This window comes from Oncorhynchus gorbuscha, linkage group LG26 (genome assembly GCF_021184085.1).
Source record: "Oncorhynchus gorbuscha isolate QuinsamMale2020 ecotype Even-year linkage group LG26, OgorEven_v1.0, whole genome shotgun sequence".
Classification (NCBI taxonomy): domain Eukaryota; kingdom Metazoa; phylum Chordata; class Actinopteri; order Salmoniformes; family Salmonidae; genus Oncorhynchus; species Oncorhynchus gorbuscha.
In genome coordinates this window covers 1888215-1908218 of record NC_060198.1, presented here as the reverse complement: position 1 = coordinate 1908218, position 20004 = coordinate 1888215, and the positions used below count along the sequence as shown (strand labels likewise).

Below are 20004 nucleotides of genomic sequence, written 5' to 3'. Positions count from 1 at the left end.
GGAGAGGTGACTGCTGCTGGTGTAAAGGAGACGCTTGAGGTCCCCCCTTGCCCTGGGAAGCTGGCGTAAGGGGATGACCGTTGCGAGGAGGGAACACTGGTGACATACCTGCAGCGTTTGGGGTCTGCGGCTGGTTTGAAAGTGGTTGTTGGGGGGTTTGGGGTGTGTTAGGCTGGGGGTGTGAGGGGGTTGTGTTGGGGGCTGTAGTGGGGGCCTGGGGGGGGGACGGTAAGCTCTGAGGCATTGCTCTTCCCTGCATGGTGGCCATTCTTCTCCTCATCATCTGAGCCTGCTGTAAGCGGTGCTGGAGCTGCTGCTGCCTAAGCTTGTGCTTGATGTTAAGACAGAACGGTACAGGACACTTGTTCTCCTGGCAGTGCTTGGCATGGTAGCAGCACAGAGCGATGAGCTGCTTGCACACGGGGCAACCACCGTTAGTCTTCCTCTTGCAACCTAAAATAGATTAGATATGTTATTGTCAAGGATACATCTAAGTGTAACCCCCCCCCGAGACACATGGATCCACAGAGGTTAAGAGGACAGGGTCAGTCGCAGTGCCATGCCCTTGGAGCAGTTTTGGGGTTAAGTACCTTGCTCAAGAGCACAACGGCAGGACACTGATGCCAGCAACCAATTTCATTACCTTTGGTGTGCTGCACCACACGCTTCATCTTCTGGCAGGACGGCAGGCTGCAGTTGGCGTTGCGACACTGGCAGGCGTGAACCAGGGACTGAATGCAACGCTGGATGCTGAGACGGCGTGACTCCTGGGGGCTCTTAGAGGCCTCGCCGGCGCTGCCCGCTCCATTGCCGTCGTCGTCCAGCCCCAGGCCCCACTTGACCATCTGGTGCTCGTGGCCCTTGGCGGCGTAGCAGTTGATACACAGGTCAAAGTCCTGAGAGGAGAGAGGTGGGGGTTAATACATGCATGGGCAGATGTAAGTGACAGAGAGCACAGCTATCGCCTGCTTTCTCTTTAGGGTCTAGGCCGGGTTATTGTAAAGCACTTTGACAACCGGCTTCATAAAATTCATTTGATTGATTGGGACACAGGAACATGGTATAAATCTCCAAAGACGGTGAGGATGTATGAGCACGTGTGTGTGTGTCTCTTACCTCACAGACGGTACAGTGCCAGCGCGTCTCCACGTGGTGTTTACACTCGTTGCAGGTGTAGACGAAGCGGTCCTGACCCTGGTTGTGCAGCTCCACCAACATGCACATGGTGCTCCACTTACACCTTTCGGGAACAAATGGTAGGAATTCATCAACCAATGGTCCTCTATGGCAGGGGTTTTCAAACCTCTCCTCGAGGTCCCCCAGTCGTTCCATGTATTTGATCTATTCCACAGCTAGCACACCTGATTCAACTTGTCAACTAACCAGCCTTGAATAGGTGAATCAGGTGAGTTAGTTCTGGGATACAACTAAATTGTGAAACGTCTGGTGGTCCCCGAGGAGAGGTTAGAAACCATTGGCCTATGGAACGCTCTACCTTACCGTCCGAGAGCCACTCCATCCATCAAGCAACTTTAAAACTGGCTTAAAAATACCAAAACTCACTGTCACAGACTATCTCTGTGAAGGCCTTTCAGCATCTACCATTATTGCTTTAGCTGGCTCGATTCTTACTGATTGTTTCCTTTTTATTGATACATTTAGAACACTTAACAGAGGCTCTTATCCAGAGCGCCTTAGTCAGTGCATTCAAATTAGGTAGGTAAGTCAACAGTCATAATTGTTAAATTCTAACGTAGAATTCAAGAGGTAGAACTTTGAGATTCCGCCATTATGAAAAGAGCTATACAAATCAAATGTATTATCATTACCTCCTGAGAGAGCTGAACTCCCAGTGCTTGTCCCGGGCCAGGGTGAGGAAGGCGTCGCGGCCGTCCATCAGGTCACAGTTCAGCAGGGGGTCAGGGTCCATGATGGGGGGCAACATGTTGGCCATCTGGGCCGAGTGCAGGTGGATCACAAAGAACACCTGGAGGGAGAGATGAGAGAAATACTCTTGGAGAAGAGAGCATCACTCAATTCCTGATGGTTTGATATTGGGTTTGGGTCAGGCCAATAATATCCCAGCTCAGAGATTATAGAAGAGAACCTACACATGGCACCACTCTAAGAAACAACTTCATAAAACAGTTAAAGCCATTGAGAGACGACATGCATTTCAAAGCAAGCGTGGTGACGTCATCATACCTCTTTGTGTTTGTCGAGGCTGGCGTAGAGCTTCTGGGACAGGTCATTGGCTACAATCGGCATGCCAGGCTTCTTCTTATTGGTTCGGCTCACGCTGCCCTTGTTCTTATTGGTCTTCTTGCTGTTCTTCTTCTTGGCGTTCTTCGTGTCCGCCGGCGTGCCCTGAGGGGAAGAGAAGAAGGAAGAGTTCGAAAAATATGGCAAATTAACAAATGTTTAAACACAAGACAGTGAGGGCACAAACAAACATTCACCACATGCATGTTATGCATTCGACTAAAATGATTTCACATTAATAAAAACATTAATGTGAAATTTGACTAGACAGGTAGGAGTTATGTATTCATGTAGGTAGGTTAGCTATTGATAATGATGTCTCTATTACTATCATCGGTCTACCCTATGACTCGTCTCTCCTCCCACCTCAGGTGTGTCGGAGCAGGCTACGTTCTCCTCCTTCTTCCTCTCTTCCGCCTCCTGTTCCAGCTCCTTGATGCTCTCCTCCAGCACGTTGGGCCAGAAGTCCCCCTCAAAGTAGGGCATCTCGTTGGCCCCCGTCAGACAGTCCTCTGTCGCCTGCTTGAAGATGTCCTGAAGAAAAACATAGGAGAAGAAGATTATTTTAAATGTCCAATGGACACAAATGTTCAACTAATATATGAGTCTTCTGCTCAGAAACCTCAAAACACTTTAGAGGTTGAAGGCTTGGTTGGCCCGGTTGCAGAGAAGACAACTTTCCCAAGGCCAAGGCTGGGGACTCAACTGTACCAAGTCTACAAGATAGGCCTGAAAGGCTTTAGCCATTGAGAGGTCTACCTTGAAGTCGTGGAGGATCCTCTCCACAAAAGCAGTATCCAGCATCTTCTTGTACCACTCCTGCAGCCTCTTGGGCTTGGGGATCTAACTTTAACCCTTAATCCTTACCTTAATCCTAACCATAATCATAATCCTAAATCACCTTGAAGTCATGGAGGATCCTCTCAGCGAAGGCCTTCTCCAGCATCTTCCTGTACCACTCCTGCAGCCTCTTGGGCTTGGGGATCTTCTGGTCGGCAGGGTGGCAGTGGAAGATGTAGTCGTCCCCCTCGCTGGGGGGGCACGCCCAGATGTGACCCTGAGAGTAGCTGAGGGGGAGAAGAGACAACGGTTGGTTGTTTTGGTAGGGAGACATTTAATGCAAGTGGGGAGTTACCGCCATTAAGTAAAGTGTTTTTACTTGAGAAAACGGCAATATGAATGCATTTCATCGTACTATTAAGACCCACCCGAGTTTCTTTACATACTCCAGGTAGCCAATAAGGATCTCATGATAGACGGCCGTCCTTAGCAGTCGAGGTTTGAAGAAGTGAATACTGTCCAGGTAAGATATGTAAACCCGTCTGTGGAGGAAGGGAGACACAGGAGTAAACAAATGTCATCAGTTAGTCATTTCCATTACGTCATCAATTATTTCAACACATTTATAAAAATGTATACATTTATGTATTTAATATGTTACTACTGAATCAAGGGTCTACCAACACATCACATTCTGTGTACCCCATTACAGGTACTCCGGACCAGCCCCATGTAGGGGTACAGGTACTCCGGACCAGCCCCATGTAGGGGTACAGGTACTCCGGACCAGCCCCATGTAGGGGTACAGGTGCTGACCTGGTGTTGGGGAAGGAGCAGTCCGAGCCGTACTCCTGAACGTGCATCCCGAAGAAACACACATCCACGCCGTCGATCTCCTCAAAGGCAAAAAGCGCTTTGGTTCTGTAGGGGAAGGTTTCAGACATCTCACCGGTGTCCACAAACCTGACCAGAAAAATCAGAAAGACAGACGTCGGTCTACATCGAACATTAACCACGTGTCAAAGAGGCCAAACTGAGTGGGCGGCAGGTAGCCTAGCAGTTAAGAGCTTTGAGCCAGTAAACGAAAGGTCAATGTGCCCTTGAGCAAGGCGCTTAACCCTAATCTGATCCTGTAAGTCACTCTGGATAGGAGCCTCTGCTAAATATGAACGGACCATTGAAGGCAGTAACAGGGAGTGTTTAGTCTGCTCAAACATGCAGGTTCAACAACATGGGATTTAAGAGATGAATATATGATCATCAGGTTGTATGTGGTGTATTATCATCTCTTGGGCTCTCTGCAAAGCCAAAGTCAAACAAGGGTGCCGACCACACTGTTTACTGGCAACAATAAAACAGGAGTGTGGACACACAGTGTATTGATTATGTTGAGGTACAGACAAGACTACCTTACATGCCGTGAAAGTTCCTGTACAACTAAAGTAGTGCAATAAATGTGTATACCGTCAGTATTCTAAAATGTTAGGTAGTGCGTGTCCACTCCTCAGTCTCTACCTGGATTTCATGCCAGGTTTGACCTCTGTAGTTTTGTCAGAGCTGGCCACCACTCGTACGTACACCTCCCCTGCCTCAGGGTGGTTCTGCCTCTTCAGATACTTATTCACCCGGTCCTCGATGTACATGCCCAACCGCGTCGTCTGCAACCCTACACACACACACACACACACACACACACACACACACACACACACACACACACACACACACACACACACACACACACACACACACACACACACACACACACACACACACACACACACACACACACACACACACACACACACACACACACACACACACACACACACACACACACAGAGAGAGAGAGAGATTGGTCCAAAAGGGCACAAACTAAGCCTTCATTCAGCAGGACATGTTTTATGTATGAATAAATGTGCAGACAGAGTCTAATTTAGCTTAATGCCATGTGCATGGAAAGGTCAAACACGCTCTCTGTTACTCCAAATACCAGAGGCAAAACCGCAAATGTGTGGGTGAGAGAGAGCTACTGCAGGTAATTGGTGAACGCCAGTGATGTCATAAACCCATGACATTTACCATATGGAAGTGGTTTGTCATATAGACAAAGGCTTCTGTAAAGCTTGAATAACTAGGCTATTAAACGGATGTTCAGAAAGATTGGCTTTTTCATTTTTTATATTGCATGACGAATTGGCTAAGTATTCCAATACTCTTAAAGGGGAAATCAGCCATTGCTACATCAAATTATGACCTTGAAGGATTGATACAGTGTGGACACATTGATTATTGAAAAATATAACTTAGAAATGGCTCATGAGCTCAGTTCAACCATCGTACCCCATCAGAACCCAAAATAATCTGTTTTACTCCAATGTTTGAAAACAAAGTAAATGTAACCAAACACTATATCGCCTATATTAAAACTATATTTTTGATACCACAGATGGTCAGTCCTTGCATCCATAGCTTGGTCTATGAATTTGAAAGCAGTTCCATTTCTCCAGCCCCATCAATTCAGCTTTCTACCGAAACAGGGGCGGGGATAACTTTTTGTTATCGTTTCAACTGCGGATTGCCACTTTAAGATGGGGCTTATAGCCAGGGAATGGAAAAGAGGACGTACGTTTTGCAGAAAACTTGTTGTCTTTCCGTGTTTTCCCACTCTTCTTCAAACAGTTGTCACAGATGAATCTGCAGAGTGAGAGAAAGAAAAAGAGTCATTCATGTAACTGGTATGGAATAGAACTTCTTCCCACCACTTTGTGACACTGTCAGAGGTCAGGCTGAACGTTTACCCGGATGGCCAGATGACGTCATAGTGAAGAACACATATCTGATGCATCTTCCGTCCGCAATCTTTACAGTCCACAAACCTGGTGACAAAAACACCACATCTTGGTTTACTACAGACACCCATTAACAGCTATACCCGTTATGTCCCCCATGTAGGTCAACAGTTTCTCTTCTTCTTTGTTTCAATTGTACTGTTCACGATATGTAAGAGTGCTGATTGGCTAGACTGCTAGAACAGGAAGCCATAGAGAGATCAACATTCACTTAATATTCCTCCAGTTCTTACGCACGTGCAAGCAGACCAATGCAAGTGCGCCTTTGTAGGAGGGGTTGAAACACAATACTCATGTAGGCCATTATTCATTTATATATTCATAAAAAAATACACTTTCCGTTATTATAAACCTCAAAATGTATAAATAGAATGGACATTAAAAGGTGAGCAAAAGTGGAGCTCTATGAGTGGCTCTTATGTTGTCTATTGAAAATCAAGCACGTGGCCAAAGGTGTACATGTTGAAACGCTCCCCTAGGTGATATAAAACTAAACACCAGACGGCGCTTCAGAGCTGACCAGGAAGTCTAGTCAGGACATCTGCAGGAGCAGCAGGCTGATATGAAAGGTATATGAGTGAGTGTTCAGGACATCTGCAGGAGCAGCAGGCTGATATAAAGGTAAAGTTAGTGTTCAGGACATCTGCAGGAGCAGCAGGCTGATATGAAAGGTATATGAGTGAGTGTTCAGGACATCTGCAGGAGCAGCAGGCTGATATGAAAGGTATATGAGTGAGTGTTCAGGACATCTGCAGGAGCAGCAGGCTGATATGAAAGGTATATGAGTGAGTGTTCAGGACATCTGCAGGAGCAGCAGGCTGATATGAAAGGTATATGAGTGAGCCATAAACATACAGATGGCTGGTTAAAGAGCCTTACGGTTCAGGGTCTAGTGTATCGTTCTTCTTCCTCTCAAACTGGTCTTTACATATCATTCTGAAGAGGCAGAGAAGACAGCAACTGGTTAGATGACACGGTTAAATCATGACATGAGACAAACATTTACTGCAAATACCTGAATATAAAACAAGACCCTATTGGAGTTGAAGTGAACTGGAGAACAAGTTAAGCAGAGACGGGTTGGGTTGACTCACGTCTGTGGTTGTGCCGGGTCGTCCCCTAACGTCACATTGTGCCCCTGGATCTCATTGAAGCACTTCTCACAGAAATGATACCTGGAACAAGACGAGACACACACTATAGCGCAAGGAACACAGAAAATGTCACCAGGCCCAAAGAGCACCAACAGACATTCAAAACATCCACTTGCCTCAACTAGATATAACGGAATTGTGGTTGTCGTACCTAGCTGCCTTAAGTAGATGCATCAACTAAGTTACTCTGGATAAAAGTGTCTGCTAAATGTACAGATCTGAAATACGATGACTACCTGTAAAGGTTGTCAGTGAATATGAACATCAGAAAAGCCATTTCTATGTCTGAGCTCATTAGTACTTGCACATTTAACTCAAATGCAAATCTTTCCATTAGGACTTGGGAGTGTCAGAACAGTAGACCATGCTGCAAGAGAGATCAGGGCCTGTATATTCATAAAGCATTTCAGCAAAGGAGTGGTGATCTAGGATCAGGACCCCCCCCAGATGCATGTTATCTTATGGCGTAATTTGGTGATCGAAAACGGTCAAACTGATCCTAGATCAGAACTCCTAATCGGAGATGCTTTATTAATACGGGCTCAGAGCATGCGGCCTTGTGTTACAGCGTTATGCCATCTATTCACACGCCACGGCCGCTGTGCTGCACAACCCCATTCCAACGCATGCAGAGGAAAAACTGGCTGCAGTTACATGACCTGGACACCAGGTGGAGCAAGGGGGCAGTGTTCTGATTGAGCACTCTGCCATTTAGCGCAGAGAGGCACAACTCTTACCTGTTCTGGTAGCTGTAGTAGGTGCCGCCGGTGGGTATGGTGCACAACTGCTTACCATAACAGCAGAGAGTTTGAGGTGAGAACTCATACTGCAAAGGAAGTGGCCAACAAGAAAATGTTAGAATACAGATTTGCAAGAAAAGTTCATTTCAGAGATGAAAACAATCTCTGCCTCCGATCCCCCCTCTCTTCCCTTAATTTCACCTTGCGGCCGCAGCAGTAGCCAAGGCTCATCATAACGGGGTCTATCTCCAGCTCAAACACCTCGGCCAGCTTGGAGCAGAACTTGTAGACACGGGATGTCTTGCGGTTGTAGATCCAGGCGTTGTTGAACATGACCCAGATGTCTTCCACGTACTGCCAGGGTTCCTGGTACTGACCCGTGTCCAGCTTACGCTTTATGGTGGACAGGTCGATGGGGTTCTTCACGATGTCAAAGTAGTCCTGGAGGGAAGAAAGTCAGTTGTTCATCAGACCGCATCAGTCAATTGCTACACCTAATAAACATATGCAGACATATTTTCATAGAAAATAAAAGTGAATATAACCCATGATTCATCCTAAAATATTAGCAGACCTGCCAACCATGTCCAAAGATTTAAGAGTACCAGACGCGCGCGGCAGATTGGAGATTCACCTGGCGTGCATAATACGGACTGACCTGGCGTGCGTAGTACGGACTGACCTGGCGTGCGTAGTACGGACTGACCTGGCGTGCGTAGTACGGACTGATCTGGCGTGCGTAGTACGGACTGACCTGGCGTGCGTAGTACGGACTGACCTGGAGTTCTTTCCCCACCACACACTGTTTGTTAGTCTGATCGCAATTATAGAATTGTACCAAATCAAGTCTATGAAAGGTTGGAATACTTCATTTGACAGCATTTCCATTACACACATCAACAAGATCTAATTAGAAAGAACAAAGGGCCTTTATTCTTGGAGTTAATAAAAAAAATAAACAAACAAGTTATTTGTTTAGGTACAAAATGTACAAAGGTCTTATCCAGGAAAATAAAAAACAAAAAAATGTTAAACTCTGATATGATAAGAACAAATGTTTGAAGCAGAGCATCAAATAAACATGTTATCCATAATAAAAAGGAAATAGCAATGATAGGAAACAGTGAGTGACAACAAATCTTCAGAAGACCATCAAATATTCAGGAAACCATTTCCTAGACAGGTAGCTAGCAGATTTAGCCTTATGCAGCAGGGTAGACTTCTGTGGCAAACAGTTCTTCTGGCAATCACTGAACCCTTCTTGGTAACAAGGGCACTCAGTAGGTCTGTACTGAGGGAAGCTCTGTACTGGGTTTTGTTCTTCGAAACGAGACTGAATGTTCATTCGCAATCTGCATTGCTGTGGAAAATGACCAATACCCCCAGCATCACAGCCGAAAGGTGGGAGTAGACCAGGCTGCCCCCCCCCCCCCCTTTCATTGTGCTGACTTCTCTCCAGGCCTGATCCGTGCGCATGTTGACCAGACTCTGCTCAAATGGTGTTGCCTAATAGTCGAAACTCATCTTCCACCAGATCAACTCAGGAATAATGCAGGGAAAGTGTGCCATGAAAAAGTTGAGGGATGAGAACTTGGCAGTCTGCCTGTTGGCGATGTCAGCGACCACTGCATGCTGGAGGAGCACATCGTCAAATGGATATTTCAGCAACATGTAGTCTACTGCAGAAGAAAATAAGTTTCTGACATCTGCATAGAAGGTCTTCAGATCCAGCTTGCCTTGGCTTCCTGTGTAGGTGTGGGAGTCCTGGCCAATGGACAGCTCCTCGTTAGAAAGATGGTTGTGTCTCTCCAGGTAGGAGAGAGTGTAGGCTTGACACCAGTACTTTTTTCCCATGAGCACATGTGCTTAGACAAACATTATGGATCACACCTGGTTCAGTTCTCTGAAGAAGTATTTTACAAGACATAAATAAGACTCATACTGAAAAGTAGGTTCGCTAGGCTGCCGCAAAGGGAATCTGACGGCTGTTCAGTAGGCTACCGCAAAGGGAATCTGACGGCTGTTCAGTAGGCTACCGCAAAGGGAATCTGACGGCTGTTCAGTAGGCTACCGCAAAGGGAATCTGACGGCTGTTCAGTAGGCTACCGCAAAGGGAATCTGACGGCTGTTCAGTAGGCTACCGCAAAGGGAATCTGACGGCTGTTCAGTAGGCTACCGCAAAGGGAATCTGACGGCTGTTCAATAGGCTACCGCAAAGGGAATCTGACGGCTGTTCAATAGGCTGCCAGAAGAGTCTGGTGTTTCAGCCTATGTGAAGGTGCCTGTTGTATTTCTTTGCAGTGCATACATAATTTCAGAGTTTCATAAATGTATCAAATCTCAAATCTAGTGCAACTGCATTTTAGAAGCATTGCCTCCATAGCTAATACCGGACACTCATTCATTCTTCATCATTCAGTCTTCTAAACTCCCGACTCCATTTAATGCCAAGATGTTTATATTTAATTTTACTTTTGTAATGCTTTTTGTGATGTGGATCATAATTACAGTTACAGTCTCAGGTTGCGTGATCCTCGTAATGTTACGTGGAAAATACAACTAATGGGGATGCAGAATTAAATGTATATCACACTCGTAAGTTATTTTCGTATTTGCATTTAATTTATTTCACTAGCGAATGTGAGTGAACTGCTGGCACTTTAGAGTCCACTGAATGTTCATCTTCTGTTCGCTAAAGTTAGCTTGACACAATTAGTGTTTACCTTTCCACAACACACGGAGTGGACTGTGTGTTTACGTACAGCTGACAGTTGGCAAACTCAACATCACAACAAACAGGAGGGGCAGACACAGGGTAGCTACATCCAATAACGATGTATTCATCTCCATGTCTGTTGACACAAACTCCGTACATGTCTGTGTGTTGCAGTTCGAGTTAGATTTACTCAGAGGACTTATTTTCTATCCATGTTGGGTTTTATTTATTAATTAAGAAAAATGTATCAGGCCCCATTCATTTCTGCATACTTTTAACTCTGGATCTCGTTCTTGCGTACAAGGACAGAGAATTGTGTAGTTGGTATGCAAAATGCATGCATATTGGCAGGTCTGTATTTGGAGTATAATTCAGGTTTGCTGGACCTGAAGTTTCAGGTGGAATGACTAAAGGGTATTGGAGCTCTATGGTTCTCTATGGAGCGGTTTAATCGGTGGGCTACTGGGTAACGCCCTGCAACATGGGGTCTACAGGCTGTCTGAAGGGTAAACACTCTGGGTCCTGTCTGTAGCGTGTCTGTGTGTACTCACTGGGATGCCCAGTACCATGGGGTCTACAGGCTGTCTGAAGGGTAAACACTCTGGGTCCTGTCTGTAGCGTGTCTGTGTGTACTCACTGGGATGCCCAGTACCATGGGGTCTACAGGCTGTCTGAAGGGTAGAGACTCTGGGTCCTGTCTGTAAAGAGACTCTAGGGTTGGCATGAGAGCCTGGCGCAGCTCCTCTGGCTTAAAGACTGGAACAGATATGGAGAGAAAGAGATTTAATAGGTTTTTAAAAATAAGTTTCATCCTAGACCAATTCCCTATCCTGTCCCTTCTTGAGGGAAGGAGCGAGATGGCTAGAGAGCGAGATGGCTAGAGAGCGAGAGAGAGCGAGATGGCTAAAGAGCGAGAGAGAGCAATGGCTAGAGAGCGAGAGAGAGCAATGGCTAGAGAGCGAGAGAGAGCAATGGCTAGAGAGCGAGAGAGAGCAATGGCTAGAGAGCGAGAGAGAGCAATGGCTAGAGAGCGAGAGAGAGCAATGGCTAGAGAGCGAGAGAGAGCAATGGCTAGAGAGCGAGAGAGAGCAATGGCTAGAGAGCGAGAGAGAGCAATGGCTAGAGAGCGAGAGAGAGCAATGGCTAGAGAGCGAGAGAGAGCAATGGCTAGAGAGCGAGAGAGCAATGGCTAGAGAGCGAGAGAGCAAGATGGCTAGAGAGCGAGAGATGGCTAGAGAGCGAGAGATGGCTAGAGAGCGAGAGATGGCTAGAGAGCGAGAGAGAGATGGCTAGAGAGCGAGAGAGCAATGGCTAGAGAGCGAGAGAGCAATGGCTAGAGAGCGAGAGATGGCTAGAGAGCGAGAGAGCAATGGCTAGAGAGCGAGAGATGGCTAGAGAGCGAGAGATGGCTAGAGAGCGAGAGATGGCTAGAGAGCGAGATGGCTAGAGAGCGAGAGATGGCTAGAGAGCGAGAGATGGCTAGAGAGCGAGAGATGGCTAGAGAGCGAGAGCGAGAGATGGCGAGAGAGCGAGAGATGGCTAGAGAGCGAGAGATGGCTAGAGAGCGAGAGATGGCTAGAGAGCGAGAGATGGCTAGAGAGCTAGAGAGGCTAGAGAGCAAGATGGCTAGAGAGCGAGAGAGCAATGGCTAGAGAGCGAGAGAGCAATGGCTAGAGAGCGAGAGAGCAATGGCTAGAGAGCGAGAGAGAGCAATGGCTAGAGAGCGAGAGAGAGAGCAATGGCTAGAGAGCGAGAGAGCAATGGCTAGAGAGCGAGAGAGAGAGCAATGGCTAGAGAGCGAGAGAGAGAGCAATGGCTAGAGAGCGAGAGAGAGAGCAATGGCTAGAGAGCGAGAGCAATGGCTAGAGAGCGAGAGCAATGGCTAGAGAGCGAGAGAGCGAGAGAGCAATGGCTAGAGAGCGAGAGAGCAATGGCTAGAGAGCGAGAGAGCGAGAGAGCAATGGCTAGAGAGCGAGAGAGCAATGGCGAGAGAGCGAGAGAGCGAGAGAGCAATGGCTAGAGAGCGAGAGAGCGAGAGAGCAATGGCTAGAGAGCGAGAGAGCAATGGCGAGAGAGCGAGAGAGCAATGGCTAGAGAGCGAGAGAGCAATGGCTAGAGAGCGAGAGAGCGAGAGAGCAATGGCTAGAGAGCGAGAGAGCAATGGCGAGAGAGCGAGAGAGCAATGGCGAGAGAGCGAGAGAGCAATGGCGAGAGAGCGAGAGAGCAATGGCGAGAGAGCGAGAGAGCAATGGCGAGAGAGCGAGAGAGCAATGGCGAGAGAGCGAGAGAGCAATGGCGAGAGAGCGAGAGAGCAATGGCTAGAGAGCGAGAGAGCAATGGCTAGAGAGCGAGAGAGCAATGGCTAGAGAGCGAGAGAGCAATGGCTAGAGAGCGAGAGAGCAATGGCTAGAGAGCGAGAGAGCAATGGCTAGAGAGCGAGAGAGCAATGGCTAGAGAGCGAGAGAGCAATGGCTAGAGAGCGAGAGAGCAATGGCTAGAGAGCGAGAGAGCAATGGCTAGAGAGCGAGAGAGCAATGGCTAGAGAGCGAGAGAGCGAGAGAGCAATGGCTAGAGAGCGAGAGAGCGAGAGAGCAATGGCTAGAGAGCGAGAGAGCGAGAGAGCAATGGCGAGAGAGCGAGAGAGCAATGGCGAGAGAGCGAGAGAGCAATGGCGAGAGAGCGAGAGAGCAATGGCGAGAGAGCGAGAGAGCAATGGCGAGAGAGCGAGAGAGCAATGGCGAGAGAGCGAGAGAGCAATGGCGAGAGAGCGAGAGAGCAATGGCGAGAGAGCGAGAGAGCAATGGCTAGAGAGCGAGAGAGCAATGGCTAGAGAGCGAGAGAGCAATGGCTAGAGAGCGAGAGAGCAATGGCTAGAGAGCGAGAGAGCAATGGCTAGAGAGCGAGAGAGCAATGGCTAGAGAGCGAGAGAGCAATGGCTAGAGAGCGAGAGAGCAATGGCTAGAGAGCGAGAGAGCAATGGCTAGAGAGCGAGAGAGCAATGGCTAGAGAGCGAGAGAGCAATGGCTAGAGAGCGAGAGAGCAATGGCTAGAGAGCGAGAGAGCAATGGCAAGAGAGCGAGAGAGCAATGGCTAGAGAGCGAGAGAGCAATGGCTAGAGAGCAATGGCTAGAGAGCAATGGCTAGAGAGCAATGGCTAGAGAGCAATGGCTAGAGAGCGAGAGAGCAATGGCTAGAGAGCGAGCAATGGCTAGAGAGCGAGAGAGCGAGCAATGGCTAGAGAGCGAGCAATGGCTAGAGCGCGAGAGAGAGAGCAATGGCTAGAGAGCGAGAGAGAGAGCAATGGCTAGAGAGCGATAGAGAGAGCAATGGCTAGAGAGCGATAGAGAGAGCAATGGCTAGAGAGCGAGCAATGGCTAGAGAGCGAGAGAGAGAGCAATGGCTAGAGAGCGAGAGAGAGCGCAATGGCTAGAGAGCGAGAGAGAGAGCAATGGCTAGAGAGCGAGAGAGAGAGCAATGGCTAGAGAGCGAGAGATGGCTAGAGAGCGAGAGATGGCTAGAGAGCGAGAGATGGCTAGAGAGCGAGAGATGGCTAGAGAGCGAGAGATGGCTAGAGAGCGAGAGATGGCTAGAGAGCGAGAGATGGCTAGAGAGCGAGAGATGGCTAGAGAGCGAGAGATGGCTAGAGAGCGAGAGATGGCTAGAGAGCGAGAGATGGCTAGAGAGCGAGAGAGCGATAGAGAGCGAGAGAGCGAGAGAGCAATGGCTAGAGAGCGAGAGAGCAATGGCTAGAGAGCGAGAGAGCAATGGCTAGAGAGCGAGAGAGCTAGAGAGCGAGAGAGCTAGAGAGCGAGAGAGCTAGAGAGCTAGAGAGCGAGAGAGCTAGAGAGCGAGAGAGCTAGAGAGCGAGAGAGCTAGAGAGCGAGAGAGCGAGAGAGCTAGAGAGCGAGAGATGGCTAGAGAGCGAGAGATGGCTAGAGAGCGAGAGATGGCTAGAGAGCGAGAGATGGCTAGAGAGCGAGAGATGGCTAGAGAGCGAGAGATGGCTAGAGAGCGAGAGATGGCTAGAGAGCGAGAGATGGCTAGAGAGCGAGAGATGGCTAGAGAGCGAGAGATGGCTAGAGAGCGAGAGAGCGAGAGAGAGCGATGGCTAGAGAGCGAGAGATGGCTAGAGAGCGAGAGATGGCTAGAGAGCGAGAGATGGCTAGAGAGCGAGAGATGGCTAGAGAGCGAGAGATGGCTAGAGAGCGAGAGATGGCTAGAGAGCGAGAGATGGCTAGAGAGCGAGAGATGGCTAGAGAGCGAGAGAGCGATGGCTAGAGAGCGAGAGAGCAATGGCTAGAGAGCGAGAGAGCAATGGCTAGAGAGCGAGAGAGCAATGGCTAGAGAGCGAGAGAGCAATGGCTAGAGAGCAATGGCTAGAGAGCGAGAGAGCAATGGCTAGAGAGCAATGGCTAGAGAGCGAGAGAGCAATGGCTAGAGAGCAATGGCTAGAGAGCGAGAGAGCAATGGCTAGAGAGCAATGGCTAGAGAGCGAGAGAGCAATGGCTAGAGAGCAATGGCTAGAGAGCGAGAGAGCAATGGCTAGAGAGCGAGAGAGCAATGGCTAGAGAGCGAGAGAGCGATGGCTAGAGAGCGAGAGAGCAATGGCTAGAGAGCGAGAGAGCAATGGCTAGAGAGCGAGAGAGCGAGAGAGCAATGGCTAGAGAGCGAGAGAGCAATGGCTAGAGAGCGAGAGAGCAATGGCTAGAGAGCGAGAGAGCGAGAGAGCAATGGCTAGAGAGCGAGAGAGCAATGGCTAGAGAGCGAGAGAGCAATGGCTAGAGAGCGAGAGAGCGAGAGAGCAATGGCTAGAGAGCGAGAGAGCAATGGCTAGAGAGCGAGAGAGCGATGGCTAGAGAGCGAGAGAGCAATGGCTAGAGAGCGAGAGAGCAATGGCTAGAGAGCGAGAGAGCAATGGCTAGAGAGCGAGAGAGCAATGGCTAGAGAGCGAGAGAGCGAGAGAGCAATGGCTAGAGAGCGAGAGAGCAATGGCTAGAGAGCGAGAGAGCGATGGCTAGAGAGCGAGAGATGGCTAGAGAGCGAGAGATGGCTAGAGAGCGAGAGAGCAATGGCTAGAGAGCGAGAGATGGCTAGAGAGCGAGAGATGGCTAGAGAGCGAGAGATGGCTAGAGAGCGAGAGATGGCTAGAGAGCGAGAGATGGCTAGAGAGCGAGAGATGGCTAGAGAGCGAGAGATGGCTAGAGAGCGAGAGATGGCTAGAGAGCGAGAGATGGCTAGAGAGCGAGAGATGGCTAGAGAGCGAGAGATGGCTAGAGAGCGAGAGATGGCTAGAGAGCGAGAGATGGCTAGAGAGCGAGAGATGGCTAGAGAGCGAGAGATGGCTAGAGAGCGAGAGAGCAATGGCTAGAGAGCGAGAGAGCAATGGCTAGAGAGCGAGAGAGAGCGAGAGAGCGATAGAGAGCGAGAGAGCGATGGCTAGAGAGCGAGAGAGCGATGGCTAGAGAGCGAGAGAGCAATGGCTAGAGAGCGAGAGATGGCTAGAGAGCGAGAGAGCGAGAGAGCGATGGCTAGAGAGCGAGAGATGGCTAGAGAGCGAGAGAGCGATAGAGAGCGATAGAGAGCGAGAGAGCGATAGAGAGCGAGAGAGCGATGGCTAGAGAGCGAGAGAGCGATGGCTAGAGAGCGAGAGAGCAATGGCTAGAGAGCGAGAGAGCAATGGCTAGAGAGCGAGAGAGCAATGGCTAGAGAGCGAGAGAGCGATGGCTAGAGAGCGAGAGAGCAATGGCTAGAGAGCGAGAGAGCAATGGCTAGAGAGCGAGAGAGCGAGAGAGCAATGGCTAGAGAGCGAGAGAGCAATGGCTAGAGAGCGAGAGAGCAATGGCTAGAGAGCGAGAGAGCGATGGCTAGAGAGCGAGAGAGCAATGGCTAGAGAGCGAGAGAGCAATGGCTAGAGAGCGAGAGAGCAATGGCTAGAGAGCGAGAGAGCAATGGCTAGAGAGCGAGAGAGCGAGAGAGCAATGGCTAGAGAGCGAGAGAGCAATGGCTAGAGAGCGAGAGAGCAATGGCTAGAGAGCGAGAGAGCGAGAGAGCAATGGCTAGAGAGCGAGAGAGCAATGGCTAGAGAGCGAGAGAGCGAGAGAGCAATGGCTAGAGAGCGAGAGAGCAATGGCTAGAGAGCGAGAGATGGCTAGAGAGCGAGAGAGCGATAGAGAGCGATAGAGAGCGAGAGAGCGATAGAGAGCGAGAGAGCGATGGCTAGAGAGCGAGAGATGGCTAGAGAGCGAGAGAGCGATAGAGAGCGATAGAGAGCGAGAGAGCGATAGAGAGCGAGAGAGCAATGGCTAGAGAGCGAGAGAGCAATGGCAAGAGAGCGAGAGAGCAATGGCTAGAGAGCAATGGCTAGAGAGCGAGAGAGCAATGGCTAGAGAGCGAGAGAGCAATGGCTAGAGAGCGAGAGAGCAATGGCTAGAGAGCGAGAGAGCGATGGCTAGAGAGCGAGAGAGCAATGGCTAGAGAGCGAGAGAGCAATGGCTAGAGAGCGAGAGAGCGAGAGAGCAATGGCTAGAGAGCGAGAGAGCAATGGCTAGAGAGCGAGAGAGCAATGGCTAGAGAGCGAGAGAGCGATGGCTAGAGAGCGAGAGAGCAATGGCTAGAGAGCGAGAGAGCAATGGCTAGAGAGCGAGAGAGCAATGGCTAGAGAGCGAGAGAGCAATGGCTAGAGAGCGAGAGAGCGAGAGAGCAATGGCTAGAGAGCGAGCGAGAGAGCAATGGCTAGAGAGCGAGAGAGCAATGGCTAGAGAGCGAGAGAGCGAGAGAGCAATGGCTAGAGAGCGAGAGAGCAATGGCTAGAGAGCGAGAGAGCGAGAGAGCAATGGCTAGAGAGCGAGAGAGCAATGGCTAGAGAGCGAGAGAGCAATGGCTAGAGAGCGAGATGGCTAGAGAGCGAGAGAGCAATGGCTAGAGAGCGAGAGAGCAATGGCTAGAGAGCGAGAGAGCAATGGCTAGAGAGCGAGAGATGGCTAGAGAGCGAGAGAGCAATGCTAGAGGCTAGAGAGCAATGGCTAGAGAGCGAGAGAGCAATGGCTAGAGAGCGAGAGATGGCTAGAGAGCGAGAGAGCAATGCTAGAGAGCAAGATGGCTAGAGAGCGAGAGCAATGGCTAGAGAGCAATGGCTAGAGAGCAAGAGAGCGAGAGAGAGCTAGATGAGAGCAATGGCTAGAGAGCGAGAGAGCAATGAGCTAGAGAGCAATGGCTAGAGAGCGAGAGAGCAATGGCTAGAGAGCGAGAGAGCAATGGCTAGAGAGCGAGAGAGCAATGGCTAGAGAGCGAGAGAGCAATGGCTAGAGAGGAGAGCGAGAGAGCAATGGCTAGAGAGCAATGGCTAGAGAGCGAGAGAGTGGCTAGAGAGCGAGAGAGCAATGGCTAGAGAGCGAGAGAGCAATGGCTAGAGAGCGAGAGAGCAATGGCTAGAGAGCGAGAGAGCAATGGCTAGAGAGCGAGAGAGCAATGGCTAGAGAGCGAGAGATGCCTAGAGAGAGAGAGATGCCTAGAGAGAGAGAGATGCCTAGAGAGAGAGAGATGCCTAGAGAGAGAGAGATGCCTAGAGAGAGAGAGATGCCTAGAGAGAGAGAGATGCCTAGAGAGAGAGAGATGCCTAGAGAGAGAGAGATGCCTAGAGAGAGAGAGATGGCTAGAGAAAGTTGCAAGAGATGGCTAGAGAGAGATTGCTAGGAGAAAGAGATTGCTAGAGAGAATGGCGAGAGAGAGAGGAAGGTGACCAGAATACAATTTTGATAAACTCCCATATCTATTGGGTGAAATACCAGTGTGCCATCACAGCAGCAAGCTTTGTGACCTGTTGCCACAAGAAAAGTTCAACCAGTGAAGAACAAACACCATTGTAAATACAACCAATATTTATTTTTCCTTTTGTACTTTAACTATTTGCACATCGTTACAACACTGTATATACACATAATATGACAATGTCTTTATTCTTTTAGAACTTTTTAATGTTTATTATCCATTTCACTTGCTTTGGCAGAGAGAGGAGAGGAGAGAGAGAGAGAGAGAGCTCACTTTTCCTCCGTGACTGAGAAGGGGATGAGGACACTGAGCCGTTGGCTCCTCCCCCCTCCTCCTCTTTGGGCTCAGTCTTAATCTCCAGCTTCTTTTCCTCAGTCTCCATTGGCACCTGCTTCTCTTCTGGCTCCTCCTTCACTGACAGCGAACCAGAGTCCTCCTCAGTCTGCAAACAGGAAGTAAAGATGGGCAATTAAAAAAGCTAGGGGAAATGCCTTGTTTACAGTATAAAACATATGATTCATAGCTTCTATTTCTATGATTCAACATTGTCTAATAACATGGATGGACTCCACATGACTTCTGGAGCTTAACTAAGCCTGAATGAATGAACAAACAAAACACACCTCCATCTTGGGCTCGGTCTTGCCACTGGCCGACTCAAACTCCCGCTGGTCCCTAAGCCGCAGCTCGGCCTTGGTCTCCTGGGCCGGCAGGTCAGGTAAAGCATGCTGGGAGTGCGAATGCAAGTCGCCGCTGGCGACAGAAGCTGGGGTGGGCACCCGGCTATCCAGACTGGCACCTGTCTGAGAAAGCTGAAAGAGAGAGAGGAGAGCGCGCCAGAGTGAGAGGAAGAGCGAGAAAAAAGGAGAGTGAGCAAAAGAAAGAAAAATAGGGAAAAAGGAGGAAAGAGGAATAATAAGAGGGTCAAATGAGCAGTTAGTGGAAAGCAAGTTCTTCACAATTTGTGAAAACAGTTTGTGAGAGACAAGTGAGTTTGGTGGACAGATGAGACATTCCATGGTTGTCATGCAGCTAGAACACAAGATGGCATGGTCAACGGAGGTCAAAAGGTCAACCAGAAAGGGTTGAAGGTGAGAGGTTAAAAAGGTCGTCGTAGGTAGAAGTTCGAGGTGGAAGGGCATGCCATGCGGTCTCAGGGCTCTCACCGGCGTGGTCGGGGGCTGCACTGTAGGAAGCTCCGGTTGGGGTTGGGACTGAGTCTGTGGCTGGAGGGGGGTATGTGGCTGGGGTTGAGGAGGCTGGGTCAGGTTTGGGCGGGGAGGGGTGTTGGAAGGACCAGGGCCGGGGTGGAAAGGGTGGGGGTTGAGCTGCGGCTGGATGGCTTGGGGGGCTGCAGGTTAGTTGTGGGCCCCCCTGTGGAGGAAGAGGGTGGAGGAGTGGCGTGCAGGGGGGGCTGGGAGGAGAGCTGGGGGCCCAGGGGACCAAGTGCGCTCATGGGGAGGTTAGCACTCTGCTGCTGCGGCGACTGCTGCTGTAGGGAGAGAGAGGAGGCACGCACACACACACACAAAACAGAAGACACAAGACGACACAGAACAACGATTACATACACATAAACCAAACACACACGAACTTGAGTTAAGAAGGGAACCTCATGATAGTCAGTGTGTGAGTTGTGACGGTTAATGATTTTAGTGGGTAATTGAACCCCCCCATCCATCTCTCACCCTTGTGACAGTAACCCAGGCCTTCCCTCCCACCATCTATCCAAA

The 20004-nt window shown here is 49.5% G+C and overlaps 1 protein-coding gene across 1 annotated transcript in view; it reads right to left on the bottom strand.

Annotated features, from left to right (window-relative positions):
• Positions 1-20004, bottom strand: part of crebbpa (CREB binding protein a) — a 67440-nt gene that overhangs the window by 3134 nt on the left and 44302 nt on the right. The window contains 19 exon segments of the mRNA XM_046332093.1: positions 2-453; positions 644-896; positions 1117-1240; positions 1830-1987; positions 2206-2367; positions 2629-2796; positions 3164-3329; positions 3471-3584; positions 3859-4005; positions 4558-4708; positions 5672-5739; positions 5844-5921; positions 6774-6830; positions 6989-7069; positions 7786-7874; positions 7990-8229; positions 11142-11260; positions 18545-18713; positions 18895-19083. Coding sequence (XP_046188049.1) covers positions 2-453; positions 644-896; positions 1117-1240; positions 1830-1987; positions 2206-2367; positions 2629-2796; positions 3164-3329; positions 3471-3584; positions 3859-4005; positions 4558-4708; positions 5672-5739; positions 5844-5921; positions 6774-6830; positions 6989-7069; positions 7786-7874; positions 7990-8229; positions 11142-11260; positions 18545-18713; positions 18895-19083 — 2985 coding nt within the window.